This window comes from Apaloderma vittatum, unplaced genomic scaffold (assembly GCF_000703405.1).
Source record: "Apaloderma vittatum isolate BGI_N311 unplaced genomic scaffold, ASM70340v1 scaffold18723, whole genome shotgun sequence".
NCBI classification, from domain to species: Eukaryota; Metazoa; Chordata; class Aves; order Trogoniformes; family Trogonidae; genus Apaloderma; species Apaloderma vittatum.
In genome coordinates, this window is record NW_009707694.1 from 60,633 (window position 1) to 76,154 (window position 15,522).

A 15,522-nucleotide genomic window follows, 5' to 3' on the forward strand; every position below is an offset into this window, starting at 1 on the left:
TAAAATCTTTTGAAAGGATAGCAGAAAAGGAACAGACTTGCATATTAATCCAGTTGATGGCATTAGGCTGCAGGGAAATGGAATTGTTTGGACTGGGTGTTTTGTATCACTTGCATTCTGCTATTGGTAGCAGTGAAAATGTGCCAGGTTGATTACTAAAAGACAAAGAAATCCCAGGCGGTGAGGTTGCTTTAGAGTCTTTCTTCCTCCACAGCTTACAACAATATAGATGAAATGCTTTATCCTCTCCAGGCATACCAGACCTCAAGACTACCAATAGGTAACAAAAGCAGAGAAACGTCTGCCATGAAACAACTATTTGACACAGATTTACACAGTAGAAGCAACTAGGCTGAGCCCTCAGAGGCACCAGCTATTGCCAGCTGCATCCGATCTAGTTATGAGACTGGAATCTGGGGGTCTGTGGAAATTATACAAGCATGTCTTTTGGTGACGACGTAGAATCTGGGTTTGAAGAAGCCTGTGAGTTCTTACCGTTGGCTTCATTCCAAGTACACCAATTACTTTCTGCTGTCCTAAATTCCTGTAAGGCTTGGAGACAGTAGTGGAATATGACAACTAAACAAATATTTGAGAGACAGTCTGATGGAAGGGGAGGAGGGGCTGTCTTCAGGGGCTGAGGAGGCAAAAGAAAGAGCAACTATTAAAAAGCAAGGGAAGAACATCAAAGTGTCAGTTAACTGCTACGTACTGCCCATGTCAGTTCATCCTCTCCAAGCACTGCAATTGCTGTGCATGGCCATTTTGGTTGAAAGAAGAGGAATGGAAAGGAACATGAAAAGGGATTACATGATTTAAGAAGAGCAAGTGTCTTACTTCTTGATTCACAGTTAAGACTCATTCTGACTGAGTGGTAAACAGTAGCAAAACCCCTGTGTGTGTTTTAGTTCAGTGGTTGTGGCTTATTTCCACAGTGCAAAACCAGGCATGTTGCTGTTTGCACTCTTGAGGCTTCAGTGGTGTAAGTATTCATGTGGTGTCCCCATAGCAACAATGGAAAAAACAAATTGGTTGTCACACCTCCAGACTGGCACTTCTAATGGAGTTCACCTCTTAGATCAAAGACCTATTTTGAGTTTTGGCAGCAATCTGACTGAAGCAAGACTGAACTTCAGGTCTGATGTTAGAAGAGCCGCATTTTCAATCCAACCTATCTTTTGTCTTCTCTCTCCTTTCTCGATGAGGGTACAAGTACAGTTTTTGTCTACATAAACAAGAGAATGGCAAAGCCTGTCTCTTGTCAAAGGAACACTACAATGAGCTTAAGTAACTGCAGAAATGTGGAGCATGTTACAGTGTCTGATACTAGCTCATGTGGTTACTGGGTTTTCTCTTGTTTTGGCAGCATATACTTGCTTGGTTCAGATGACTTAGCGTGCTTTCTGTGTTTTGAAAAGCTGTAAATGTGTTGAATGGCTTATGAGAAATCATTGATCCAGCAGTTACCGGCAGAGGCTGCATGTCAGAGTTCATCATTCTTACTTTGATTCTTGATATTATCAAGTAGTGGTAGGAGTAGCTTTTTAAGTCAGTAGTGCTTTTGGCCATACTCTTTTAGAGTAGAGCAGAGTAATTGCTGCTTCCAGAGGAAATGTGGTACTTCTTGTAGAATGATTTGATCCTTGAACGTGACCCTATAGCTGAATAAATTCGTGAGTTTTCAGCAAACGCTTTAAAAGTGTTCTATATTGCCGTTGTTCTCAGAGAGCTTGTGTCTAGGTGGTTCAGTGATTCAGCTTTTCTCAGGTAAGTTGTCTCGTTCTTGGTTTTGTGCAAAGTGAACATGGGCCAAGGAGTTACCCAAGCATCATACGCAGAATTGCTGTCTTTCCCATAACCAGTTCTGAACAGTCTGCCCTAATTTGTGTTGAGAAGAAAACACCTCTCACTGACTGATTGACCCCCCCGCCTTCTTTCTTGCAGTCTATTGAGAACCTGCCCACTGTTTTTGGAAGTAATCCCAAGGCCCATATTGCAGCAAAGACTGTGTTTCAGTTGGCCCATCGCCATGGTGACATTCTGCGGGAGGGCTGGAAAAACATCATGGAGGCCATGCTACAGCTTTTCCGAGCAGAGCTGCTGCCCAAGGCCATGGTGGAGGTAATAATATCTGATTCGTGGGTAACTGAAGAGCAGGGGAGTAGGAAGCCAGCTTTTCATGGAACCAGTTCACAGGGGAGAGCTCCCTTGCCAAGTTCTGGCTTTAGTAAAGTGTGGACAGAACTAGAAGGCCTGCAGAGGGCGTGGTGTTTGAGTTACATGCAGGCTTCAGGGTTTTTTCATAGGGTTTTGGGTTTTTCCTCATTTTACTTCTAGTTAGATTTTAGAAGTTTCCGTATTGATTTTACTTGAACAGATTTTGAATATTGGGCAGAAGAGAGACATTCAAATAGGCAAGAGATATTAGAGCACAGCATTGGTATTGCCAGATTGGGGTGACACTTTATTGAAGAAGTGAGGAAGTGAAGAGCTGAGACTGACTGCCTAGACAGGCAGGGTTGGGTGTAGTGTCTCAGCACTAACTGAAACGTTAGGGGGTTGAGTAGAAAATTGATCATATACATGTTTTGGTCTTCCAGGTCGAAGACTTTGTGGATCCTAATGGCAAAATCTACCTGCAACGTGAGGAGACACCATCTAACCGGTGAGTGGTGTAGGTGGCCCAGGCAGTCTGTTTTGCACCAAAGCTGGAGAATAATAAGATTTCTTCTTTTCTCACCAATCCTGATGTATTCTGATTTTCAGTGGCGAATCTACAGTGCTGAGTTTCGTTAGCTGGCTCACTCTCAGTGGGACAGAGCAGTCTGGTATGAGGGGGCCATCTACAGAGACCCAGGAGGCAAAGCGAATGGCTCTGGAATGCATAAAGGTAAGACACAGGCTGTAAAAGAACCTGCTTTCGTTTGTGGTAGCGGTACTATGGGGATAACAGCATCATAAATATACAAGCTTCTAGGCAGTATTGCAGGTTGCAGAGGATTTGGGGATTGTAAGAAACTACAGAGAAGTGTATCTACATTGAAAGCTAAAGGGCCTTATGTACTGTTATGCACAAATGTGTTAACACATAGAAACAGGAACGATTCCCCACAAGAGGCTGGATCTGCCCTTGATGTCACAGTCCTATAACTGAAGACTAATAAAGTCCAAAATGGCTAATCTTTTCCAAGACAAGGCATAGTGCCAAGAAAATCTGAACCTGGGGTTTGAACAGTGTGTAGACAGAGGATTTACCTGTTAAAACCTATCTAGCACAGATCAGGTCTGTTAACTGATGTTAGAGGAGGGAACTAGCTGGCAGGAGTTTTCCTCCAGGTAACTCTGTTAAAGCCACTACCTATGCATTTCCTGGAAACTACCTGAATTTCTAAAGGTTCTGTTTGTATGCCTTCCCCATCCCCTAGATGTACAGTCTTCTTTTCTGCCTTTTGCAGCAATGTGATCCTGAGAAGTTGATCACAGAAAGCAAATTCCTCCAACTTGAATCCCTCCAGGAGCTCATGAAGGTGAGAAATATTGGGTAAGGGATTGGACCAGTGGTGGAACCAGCATGCTATGCCTGATCATGGATATGTGCTATGTGCTTGCTTAGTTCCTCTGTATGCAAAGGTGATCTTAGACCTATTTGGGATAAAAAAACAGTCACTGGTTCAGCTATTACGTGTAACTTCCATGGCAGCTGGCAGCCACAATTGCTTTAGTAGTAAAGACATTAAATTTTGGAATGCGTTCTAAAAGCCTTCAGGAGATCATCCTATATATGTAAAAAGATGTGTAGCTCTGTGTAGAGTCTTAAGGTTACACCTTTTCATCTTTTCTGGTGTGCTGTGTACCTAGTGAGAACGTTCTCAAAGGCCACTTTAGAGGCAAAAGCAGTACGAAAATAGAATTGCAAGAAAAAGTATATGAACCTTTTGGAATTTCATGGTGTTCTGCATTAATTTGCTGTAAAATGTGATCTAACCATCATCTAAGTCTAAAGTATTGACAAATATAATGTGCCTAAAATAATAACACAAAACCAATTCTGATCCTCCATGTCTTTATTGGACACACTCATTCAACATTAAAAATACTGGTGGAAAAAGTAAATGAACCCTTGAGTTGACCTCAAAAAAGCTAATCTGAGTCAGGTTAACCTGGAGTCTGGTTAAGAAAATGAGTTTGGAGGTGTGGACTAGAGCTACATTGACTGATAAAAAACCACTCAAAGTTCTTGAGTTTGCTCTGCACAAGATGCATGCTTATGCATGCCTTGCCAAAAAGAGCTTTCAGAGGATTTTCAAGAATTGTTGATTTACATAAAGCTGAAAGGGGTTACAAAGTGATTCCAAAGTCCTTAGAAATTCACCAGTCTACAGTTAGGCAAATGATCTACACTTTGGGACTGTGGCTGCTCTACCAAGAAGTGGGTGCTCAGTCAAAATTACCCCAAGAGCACAACGAAAATTCATCAATGAGGTAAAGAAACAACCCCGAGTGACCGCTGAAGAGTTGAAGGCATCACTGGAACTGGCTGACATCTGTGTTCCTGAGTCCACAATATGTAAAACTTTGAACAAGCAGGGTGTCTGTGGCAGGACACCACAAAGGGAGCCACTGCTTACTACCAAGAACTTTGCTGTGCACCCAAAGTTTGCGAAAGAGCACATCGACACTCCGCAGTCGTACTGGCAAAATGTTTTGTGGACTGGTGAAACAAAGACTGAACTGTTTAGAAAGAAGGCGCAGTACTACATCTGGTGTAAAAAGGGCACTGAATATCATCATGAAAACATCATCCCAACTGTAAAGGATGGTGGAGGAAACATCATGATTTGGGCCTGTTTTGCTGCATCAGGGCCTGGCCAGCTTTTAGGCACTGTGGGGAAGAGGAATTCCCAAGTGTATCACGAAACTCTTCAGGATAATGTGAGAATGTCTGTACGTCAGCTGAAACTCTGCAGGCGTTGGGTGATGCAACAGGACAATGACCCAAAACATCAGAGCAAGCCCACAACAGAATGGCTTCAGAAAAACAAAATCCGCATTTTGGAGTGGGCAAGTCAGAGCCCAGACCTCAACCCAAGAGAGATGCTACAGAATAACTTGAGAGCCGTACACAGGAAATGTCCAGAGAGTATGACAGAGCTAAAGCAGTTCTGCCGAGAATAAGGGGCTAAAATCCCTCCTGAATGATGGGCAGGTCTGATCCACAGCTACAGGAAGCGCCGGCCTGAGGTTGTTGCTGCCAAGGGGGTGGGTTAAGCAGTTATTGATTCCAAGGGTTCGCTTACTTTTTCCACCAGCATTTTGAATGTTGGATAACTGTGTTCAATAAAGACATGGAGGATCAGAATTGGGTTTGTGTTATTATTTTAGGCACGTTATATTTGTCTCTACGCTTGACTTAGATCACCTATTATGACAAATTAATGCAGAACACCATGAAATTCCAAAAGGTTCACATACTTTTTCTTGCAACTGTATTTCACTGTGTGCCCCTAGGTAGTGCAAGTACCTGGCTGCTGTGGGAGATGTAGTAAAGCTGGATTTACTAGAACATGGCCCTGGGAGAGGGTAGTTACTTACCAGATTCTGGCAATGGCTTCTCAGGCTAGTGTGGAGTTTGAGACCACTGCAGGATGTGGAATGAGTCTGGCTGCTGCTCACCATTTCAAAAAGCAAACAGTGCATTTGCAGGGGTGCTCTGTGGGCTGGCAGTGTGTGCTGCCTAATTCCGTGGCTCCTTAAAGTGCAAGTGCCTTTGCCTTCAGGCTGCTGTAATTGCAATTCATTGGCTTTATCAGTAGGGCACATGACACTAGTGGGACTTGTGCTAAAACAAAGGAAAAGTATTTATCAAGGTTAGCTGCATAGGTTCAGAAGAATAGGTCTGGAGTTTCAAAATGAAGATGAGTAAGCCCCAAAGAACAGTGCTTAAAACAACTAAAGCAGAACTTGCTGTTTGGATCACCCAAAGACCACTATGTTGCTGGCCCATATGGAGAATTGGTCACTCAGTTTTCTATGTGCTGTCTCAGTTCTTGGGGAACATTTTGCTCTTGCCTGTATTATGTCAGGAATTTTCCCTTCATATGCAAACTGATGGGCTGGGAGAAATAGTTCCAGTATTTGTAGTCATTGCTAGGTACATTTGCCTTTTCTGTGCTTCACATATTCATAGCAAGAGGCTGCTGGATTTTAGAATTTCTCTCCATCTGAGAGGCATCATCAGAGTTTAACATCTTTTACGTTCATGTTGCATCTTGCATAATAAAAAATAGGTTTCCATATATTTATCTTGACTCTGTCCAATGCATTCTTGATAGACTATGCATGGCCTCACCAGACAGGGGAGTGCAGTGTTGCTCAGACTCGAAGCAATCAGGTAGACCTCACTTCTTTGTCCCCCAGTTTTGGGGGCTTGTGATTCATATACATTCCCTGGCTTTTCTAGGCTCTAATCTCTGTGACTCCTGATGAGGAGACGTATGATGAAGAGGATGCTGCCTTCTGCTTGGAGATGCTTCTGAGGATTGTGCTAGAGAATAGGTATGACCTTGAAATACATGCAGATTCACTGAAAATGTCCTTGCTTTACTGCAGCTGCTGCCTGGGTCCCAGCGAATGAGTTCCTTATGTGCTTGATTTGCCAGCTCAAGCAGCATGTGGCTGTAATTTCGGGGCTTAGCAATTTCACTCAAGTGTGTGCAAACAGAGGGGCTATTCGCCCGTGAATTACTGCTTGATATCCTGAGATTTGGGGAGCATAAACTAAACTCCAGAGGGAGAATTCTCCCACCTGGTTGCTTTGCAAATAATGAAGTAAATAAGAAATTTGACAGCTTTGTTTTTCTTATGTGTCTGTTTTCATATCTCCTGGCTGGGCTTTTTCGCTGAAATGAAGAAATACTGGGTTGTCTGGAGTTCTGGGAGCAGTAGCTGGATTCCTCTTGTTTCATCTCCTTTCATCCTGCCCTTTCCCTCCTCCTTGTTGTGGCTAGGGACCGTGTGACCTGTGTGTGGCAAACTGTCCGAGACCACCTCTATCATCTCTGTGTTCATGCGATGGAGTTCTGCTTCTTGGTGGAGAGGGCAGTCGTGGGGCTGCTGAGACTGGCAATTCGGCTCCTTCGTCGGGAGGAAATCAGTGCACAGGTAGGGGATTTTTCAGTCAGTGACTGGGGTTTTGTGACTGCACCTGGCAACACAGACAACCAGTTGCTCTTGGATGGACCCACATTTAACCTGTGTGTGCCTGCAGGTAACAACAAAAGCAGTTGTAAGTAGCTCTAAATAAATGAAAGGAGATTTTGCTGGAGAATGAGGCATAAATAATACAGAATGTAAATAATTAGGTCTGTTATTGTTGTCTCCTTCTTGGGCCAGGTTCTCCTCTCGTTACGTATCCTGCTCATGATGAAGCCAAATGTGCTGTCCCGAGTTAGCCATGAGGTTGCCTACGGCCTCCATGAGCTCCTGAAGACCAACGCTGCCAACATTCACTCTGGGGATGACTGGTACACGCTCTTCACCCTCCTGGAGTGTATTGGGTCTGGGGTGAAGCCACCTGCAGCCCTGCAGGTTACAGCAAGGGCAGATAACGACACAGGTAAGACAGGCCAGCTTTTGCTAGGAAATCTGATGCCTGCCTGCCAGATAAGCAGCTGCTTCCTCAAGCTTTTCAATTAGCAAACGGGACTGCAAGAAAACAAAGCTGATATTAAACTACATTAGCAAGATTAAAGGCCAGTACCTGCTGTTCACTCCTACCCCATAGTCTATCTCTGTCTCTACTCTGCCATCTCTTCCTACTTTGTGAGCAGCAGTCCAGGTGCTAGTCCCTGGGGGAGCCGTGGGAGGGAAACTGATACCAGTTGTAGCAGCTGTAGAAGGTCTTTGCTCTACCCAAGGAGTGTTTTCTATTGCTTGTGGTCTCAGCAGCACAGCCGTAATCTCTCATCTGTGTGTGTAATGTAAACCTAGCTGTTGTTCCTGTCATACTTGCTTCTTTTGTAGGACCGACTCCTTTCTGTCCCTGTTTTAAGGATCTTGTAAAGGGAGTTGTACTTTAAAATTCTGTTTCCAAATCCATTTGTGTCAAGAGTGCTTGAACCATTCCCACAAGACCAACTCACTATTTCCCACTTCTCTTGACTGTGTTAGAAAGATGGTCTTTTCAGCAAACTGTTCTTGTTTTGCTTTAGCCAGCTGGCAATGTATTTGGGGCTGACAGCCTCAACTTTTAAAGCAAACAGCAAGAAAAGCCTTTTCCAGAAGGCTTTGCTTTCCTCTGTGCTTTTCTAGAACTTCCTTGCTGGGTCCTGAGTGCTTTGTGCTAGACAGATGGGAGAAACCTGAATTTGCAAAACCCCAGTGACCTTTGCTTGTGGGCTAATGCTGGGCTATGTTCTCCTATCCTTTTTTTTTTTTTTTTTTAACTGCTTCTGTCAGTGCTAATTGACCAAACTACTTGACTTTGGCACCTTGCACATGAAAATGTTTGGTGCACTGTGTTCACAGCAAGTCTGTCTGCTGGTGAGTTTCTAGAATGATGAAGGAAAAGAATTTTTGCTTCTAAATAACATTATACCAGTAGCTTAAATTTGGCCATTGCAAAAAGTTCTGTGCTTGGGACATGTGAAATTTAAGGTTATCCTAAAGGTCAGGAAAGGTGGATCTTTCAGCTGTGGAACATGCTAATGTAGATAGCTGTTCATGAGAAAGACTTTATCAGTATTAGTGTGGAGCTGAGCCACCGCTGAGGCCCTACGTGAGTCATTTCATTCCATGTTGTGCCTTTGGAGTTGTCTTGGCTGAACCTAGCACCTCCAGTAGTTCTTAAAGCGTGTGGTACATCTAATTCTTCCCCCAGGGTGAAAGCATTGGACTTGTGCCCTTTTTAAAGCCAGTCAGGCTGACAAGTGACATTGAGGAGGATGGAAAGCCCCTGCCCTCTGAATGGGAAAGCCAAATGTACCTACAGGGGAGAAACAGTGTCAAAGATCTGTGTTTCCTGCTGTCTCCCGTGCATGCTCATGTCACAGTTGTTCTTCCCCTCAGAGGAGAAGAGGCCTGGCCCAGTTTCTGCCAGGGCCCACCAGTGTTTCCTAGCTGATGCTGATCTGACTAATCTCAATTGCTCCTCCCTTATCCACAGCTACTCTTGCATGTTCCTATTTTGACTTTGATCTAAACCCCACATCTTTGGTCTTGAAGGTGCACAGTCAGACAGTGAGGTCTCCTCCTCCTACCATCCAAGTGATACGAGCCTGGACCGTGGCTACACGTCCGATTCAGAGGTGTACACAGACCACGGGAAGCCAGGCAAGATGCATCGCTCTGTGACAGATGTGGATGTTGTGAACAGTGGCTGGCTAGTGGTGAGTAGCCAGTGGGCTTCTAGTGCCTGAAGAAGATGACTAGTAGGATGATCATGGGCTCAGGGTGTGGTAGGGAGAGAAGGAGTAAGACTAGTAAAGAGAGGTAAGATGACCTGATGTCAAGGGAGGATGGGGAGGAGATAACAGATGGAGAGGAGAAAGGTTGGAGGCAAATGAGGAAGAAAGGGAAATGGATCCTACAGAAACATTACCTGTTGGCTTCAGAAGAAAGGCCCTTTCAACATGTGCGTGAGATGCTGCTTGTTATGCTACTCTCTCTTGTTACCTTCTTGCTGTGCCCTGCAGGTGGGGAAAGATGACATCGACACCTCCAGATCCACTGCTGGGCTCAGCAGGCTGGGGCCATCTCCTCTTGTCAACCAGTATAGCCTGACTGTGGGGCTGGATTTGGGCCCGCATGACACCAAGTCTCTCATGAAGTGTGTAGAGTCCCTGTCCTTCATTGTGCGAGATGCTGCCCACGTTACACCTGAAAACTTCGAGCTCTGTGTCAAAACCATCCGCATCTTTGTGGAGGCAAGCTTGAATGGGGGTAAGATGGCTCTTCATTTGACAGTCAGGATTGGACTTGGATTGGCCAGTTAGCAAGAAGTGTACTGTCAGAAAAAAGTCCCCAGCCCCTAGAAAATGGTCTCCTGTGAGAAAAGTGTCCTGGCTCCTGCTGGCAGCAGGGACCTTATTCTTCTTTGCTTTTAACCATCTCTCTGGGATGGAGGGGAGATCTGAAGCTGATGTGGAGATTGTAGTATCAGCTGTTGCTGAAAGCTGTTCCTGAGGGGTGCTGGATACCTCTTGAGGCAGGTAGTTGTGATTTCACAGGACATGACTACTGGGGATATCAAAGGTGGCTGCTGTGTATGTTGAAAAACAGAAAATGTTGTGGTGGAGTGTGTATATGATATCTTGCTGCCTTTCACTTTCCAGGCTACAAGTCCCAGGAGAAGAGGGGAAAGAGCCACAGGTATGACAGTAAATCCAGTCGGTTAAAAAAAAAGCCAAAGGAGAGCTCCACACGGCGATCACGAGTCTTGAGCCAGCACCAGGCACACACGCACAGCGATGAGGACGAGGATGAGAGCATCCCTGCCAGCTACCACACTGTGTCTTTACAGGTTAGTCAGGACGTAAGTATAGCAAGGATTTCCTCCTCTCCTTTCCCATGCTCAGGGCCTTGCTAGGGAGTTACTGGGATTCTTCATGGGGCAAGGGGGAGCTGCAGCCTGGGTTAGTGAGCACTGGATGGCAGAGAGTGGCTCTGGTGGCACTGTGTGTTTCTGCATTTAGAGAGGAAGGCAGCAATTTGGACAGGCAGAAGCAAAACAGCAGTGGAGAGAGAAGTCTTATGAAGAGCAAGAATGGAGTCACTGTAGTAAGATAGATGTGGATCAAGGGCATTCAAAGGGATAAGGTTCATGTAGGATTAGTGGTGACTCTGAAAGGGCATCTGAGCTTGTGGAGAGGGGAAAGCCCTGTGGGCTGAGGCACTGGGGTTTCAAGAACAGAGGACTGGGATGAGGGAGTCATTTCTCTCTCCAGCTGATACTGTAAAGGTGTGAAGGCACAGGCCTTTCAACTACCAGGCTGCTGGGCCTCAGTTCAGTAGCAGAGTGACTAGAACACTGTCGTTTGCTCATACGGAGCTGTTCTAAGGGAATTTTGGATGTGCTTCATGCTTTCTTTTGTGGTGTTGAAGTTGCAGAGAGTTGTCCCTGAACAGCGTAGCTCAATCACTGCATTTCTTCCTCAGCCTAGGAGAGTCAATGCTCAGTGCCAGGAATGTTCTGCTCTTTCTCCTGGCAGGATTAGGATGCTGCTGATCCTCAAAGATAGGATTGGCATGGCTACTGAACTGACACAAATCTTGCTGAAGATGCCTGGCACATGCCCACTGAGGGGAGGGCACAGGCAGCATCTCCATAGCTGCACATGGTAATGTGCATACAGTGAGCAGGCTTGAGTAGCTGTGAGCCTTTTAGCATCAGTTTGAGGAAGAGCAGAGAGCGAGGATGCTTCAAAACTTCAAGGCCTGTATGCAAGGCCTGTATGTTGCCTAATGTGATGCTTGACTTGCAGCTCCTGGACCTCATGCACACCTTGCACACGCGAGCAGCCACCATCTACAGCTCCTGGGCAGAGGAGCAACGCCATCTAGAGACAACAGGGAGGAAAATCGAAGCAGATTCCCGAACACTGTGGTCCAACTGCTGGTGTCCTTTGCTACAGGGTAAAGTTATCCCCTTGTGATGAGAGAGCAGAGACACTTCTGAAATAATGGCAGCACTCAGGATAGTTGAGGAGCCAAGAACTTACTGCAGAAAGCAGGCAGAGGTCGTTTTTAGGATCTGCTGTAATTGAAAAAGAACTTGGATCAGATCTGGAAACATCTTTAGCCTGAGTTAGTTGCCAGCTTGTTTCTGGACCTGACAGTAGATTCCCAGTCTGTGGCCTGGAGCAAGTATAATCCTCTTGTTTTTTTCTTTTCTTTTCTTTTTCTTTTCTTTTCTTTTTCTTTTCTTTTCTTTTTTCTTTTCTTTTCTTTTTCTTTTCTTTTCTTTTTTCTTTTCTTTTCCTTTTTCTTTTCCTTTTCCTTTTCCTTTTCCTTTTCCTTTTCCTTTTCCTTTTCCTTTTCCTTTTCCCTTTCCTTTTCCCTTTCCTTTCTTTTCTTTTCTTTTCTTTTCATTTTTAATCACCAGGGAGTCATTTTCATTAGACTTTTAACCTTAGACTGGGGGAAGTAGGGATGTGACACTTTTCCTGTGGGCTTTACTCTGAATCCCTCTCTTGCAGGTATTGCCTGGCTGTGCTGTGATGCCCGGCGCCAGGTACGGATGCAGGCACTCACTTACTTGCAGCGGGCTCTCCTCGTACACGACCTGCAGGCCCTGGATGCTCTTGAGTGGGAGTCCTGCTTCAACAAGGTAACCTCCTGGGTGGGCTGGGCCTGTAGGCAGGACATCAGTGTCATGAAGAGCAAACCTGTGTGTGGGACTGGCAGAATGGTGTCCTACTTCAGCACCATCTTCCTGAGCAGTTTGTTCACAAGCCATTCTCTACTCTGATCCTGTGAAAAGTTCCTCTCTGACAGAGCCTCTTGGAGTCTTGAAATGAATCCACTCATTTCTACTTCCTGTTCCTTCTCCCATGTTCTCTTCCTAGAAGCCACTAGTTCAAAAAGCCAGTTCCTTCCTGTAAGGCTGTCAGTGCACATCTTATCAGTCATTTTTCAGCTCTGAAATATCCACGTGTCTGATCCAACAGGTGTTGTTCCCTCTGCTAACCAAGCTACTTGAGAACATCAGCCCAGCTGATGTTGGTGGGATGGAAGAAACTAGGATGAGAGCCTCAACACTGCTCTCCAAGGTGAGCATGCTTCTGCTGCCTGAAAGCTTAGTTGAAACCATGTGTCTCCAGAAAACCAAGCTGTTTGCTTTATTAGTTTCTCAGCATCTCACGTCTGGGTAGGTCTCAGTTTGCTAGTTTGACTGTCTTCAGTGCTGGGCTTCTCCACCACTTCTTGCTGTTGGGACATGCCTTCTTTCCAGACTATCTCCATGATCTTGGCCTTTGGAAAAGTTGTCAGGAAGGACTTTGTGACTTTATGAAGGATGGAGAGAGAAGTATTTCACCTGACATTAGTTGACAACAGTCTGTTCTAATGGTGAAATGATGCATCTTAGAAGCTGATGGTACTGACCTAAGGCAGAGAGTCCAGAAGGGCTGGAAGACATGGTGATGCAGACTGCAGTGGCCTCATGCAAAGGAGGCAAGATGCACCCCTCTAGATATGCAGCTCGGAAGAGTGGAAGCCTTTGGTGTCCTCAGGCTGGGCCTGTGCATGTTCCTGGTCTGCCACAAGGAGGGGAAATTCCAGATTTGCAAGACTGGCTTGTCAAGCTGTTAGCAGCAGCCCTGATACTACTTGTTGACAGTAGTTGTGGTTTTCTTCCAGGTGTTCCTACAACATCTCTCCCCGCTGCTCTCCCTGACCACCTTTGCTGCCCTATGGCTGACAATCCTGGACTTTATGGACAAATACATGCATGCTGGCTCCAGTGACTTACTGGTAAGGTGCTGAAAGTGATGCTGCAGTGCTTTGAATAACCATTCATCGGTTTTAACCCTCTACATTGAAAGGTGGTTTGGTGTGGCTTTTTTTAACCTTTTAATCCTTCCAAAGTTGTTTTGTTGCATGGTCTCTCCTCTTAGGCTGCCTTGGAAAGAGAGACTGTCAGCTGTTTTGAGCTTTTGCTCGTTGCTCTATGTCCATTTTCTATGTTCTGAGGAGTGTCTCTGATTACAGCTGGAGGCTATTCCAGAGTCTCTGAAAAACATGCTGCTTGTAATGGATACAGCTGGGATATTCCATAGTGCTGACTCAAGGACAGGATACTCAGATCTCTGGGAGATCACCTGGGAGCGGATTGACTGTTTCTTACCTAGGCTGCGGGATGAACTCTTCAAACAGACAGTCATCCAAGGTACAAGGGGCTGAGAAATCTTAAGAAAATAGGTCTTGGGCCCAGTGTTTGCACCTTGACCAGTACCCAGCTGCCATAGTGCCTGGATGCTGATAGAGTTGCAGGAGGTTGTGCGGGCTTGACCCAGGGAGGACAAACTGAGAGTGGGCAAAAAGAGTGAGCAACCCACTATGTGGGCTCACTGCTTGTTTTGTTATTCTAGATCCTGTCCCCAGCATGCCAATGGAGCAGCAGCACCAGAAATCAATAGTGTCTGCCCTGCCCCCTTCTCCTGTGGGTGATGTGAGACCAGCCACCCACCTGGCTCCTTTGGAGAAGCCCTGTGAACTGGGTGCCAATGGTGAGTCCAGGTTTCTTCATTCTGGAATCATCTTCTCAGCATGGTGGAGTTTGCAGTCGTTTTTCACGGCGGTGAATTTGCTGTTTCTTGGTTTTGTGTGATCTACAATGACCGGGCCTCTGGTCTTGTGCAACTGTTATGATTCCAAATGGATACGTTGTGCCTTCTTGCTTGAGGGCAGAGGTTGGGGCAGAATGCCTGTGATTGGCACCTGCCTCTCAGAGCCTTGCATGAAGGTGGAAGGGGCAAGTCTGAAAAAGCCCCTGAGTTGATCTTGCCTTGCTTAGCATTGAGGTGAAAGACGACTTTGTCAGGGCCTGTATAAGGATGTGTTTTCTCTCTTCCTTTTTCCAGAGTCTGAAAGAGCCACTACACCTGCCTCACCCACCATCAGCACCTCTGCCTCTCCTTCTTTCACAGCATCAGCTCCAACAAAAACAAGCCCCGTCACAGACATACCTCCTACGACAGCACAGCCACCGCTCATCCTGCAGCCTCTTGCCTCCCCCCTGCAGGTTGGGGTGCCACCTATGACTCTGCCAATCATTCTCAACCCAGCCCTAATTGAAGCCACCTCTCCTGTTCCCCTCTTAACTACTCCACGGCCGACTGACCCCATGACAACCTCCGAAGTCAATTAGTTTGAGGGTGTCCGAGAACTGTCTGCTGAGGAAGCTCTGTGGGTGGAGGATGCTGGGCAAATGTTCTCTAGTAGTGGGCACGTTTATTTCAGAAGATGATGCTAACCTGAGCAGAAGGGCTGCTGCTACAGTCCCCTTGGAGCACATCATGGTTGGCTCCCTTCTTGTGGCAACCACACAGAAATCCACCTAGAAATCGCTGTCTTCTTGGAAGGGTGCCCAGTTCCACCGACCAGTCTCCTTCCTGCCTTCACAATCTCAGGGGCCAGGCAACACCCACACCCATCAGCCTGGGACCAAGCTGCCACCAGTTCATCTGGTTAAGAGGGGAAGCTCTTTGATGTCACACTAGAGAGGGTTTGCAGTACAGGACTGCCTCCCAGATTATTCAGACCAGTCCCTGGACAATTCCCCAGCCATTCCCTAGCTTTCCTGCCTGTGCTTCTGGTCAAACTGCTTTGTTTGGGCTCTGGGCATGCCTGGGTTCAGCAAGAAATGTGGATTGCTTACAGTGCAGCTCCCAGCTTGCTACGTAGGGCTTCTTGTCTGCTGTAGCCACATGCTTTCCTTCTGCAACATGGATCACATCAATCCCCATGCCAGATAGGGAGCAGGGGAGCCTGGTGTAGGGTTCAGCACTGCTTTTCTCCCTCCTC

At 46.1% G+C, this 15,522-nt stretch overlaps 1 protein-coding gene across 1 annotated transcript in view; it reads left to right on the forward strand.

Moving 5' to 3' along the window:
- Positions 1 to 15,244, forward strand: part of GBF1 (golgi brefeldin A resistant guanine nucleotide exchange factor 1) — a 48,322-nt gene extending 33,078 nt beyond the window's left edge. The window contains exons 23-39 of the mRNA XM_009866307.1: positions 1,945 to 2,121; positions 2,601 to 2,665; positions 2,767 to 2,890; positions 3,456 to 3,527; positions 6,461 to 6,555; positions 7,008 to 7,161; positions 7,393 to 7,615; positions 9,223 to 9,386; positions 9,693 to 9,939; positions 10,332 to 10,531; positions 11,481 to 11,631; positions 12,195 to 12,325; positions 12,666 to 12,767; positions 13,357 to 13,470; positions 13,708 to 13,885; positions 14,088 to 14,225; positions 14,580 to 15,244. Of these exons, the coding sequence (XP_009864609.1) occupies positions 1,945 to 2,121; positions 2,601 to 2,665; positions 2,767 to 2,890; positions 3,456 to 3,527; positions 6,461 to 6,555; positions 7,008 to 7,161; positions 7,393 to 7,615; positions 9,223 to 9,386; positions 9,693 to 9,939; positions 10,332 to 10,531; positions 11,481 to 11,631; positions 12,195 to 12,325; positions 12,666 to 12,767; positions 13,357 to 13,470; positions 13,708 to 13,885; positions 14,088 to 14,225; positions 14,580 to 14,866 (2,622 nt within the window). The 3' untranslated portion in view covers positions 14,867 to 15,244. The remainder of the gene's footprint in view (positions 1 to 1,944; positions 2,122 to 2,600; positions 2,666 to 2,766; positions 2,891 to 3,455; positions 3,528 to 6,460; positions 6,556 to 7,007; positions 7,162 to 7,392; positions 7,616 to 9,222; positions 9,387 to 9,692; positions 9,940 to 10,331; positions 10,532 to 11,480; positions 11,632 to 12,194; positions 12,326 to 12,665; positions 12,768 to 13,356; positions 13,471 to 13,707; positions 13,886 to 14,087; positions 14,226 to 14,579) is intronic.
- The last annotated feature ends 278 nt before the right edge of the window (positions 15,245 to 15,522 follow it).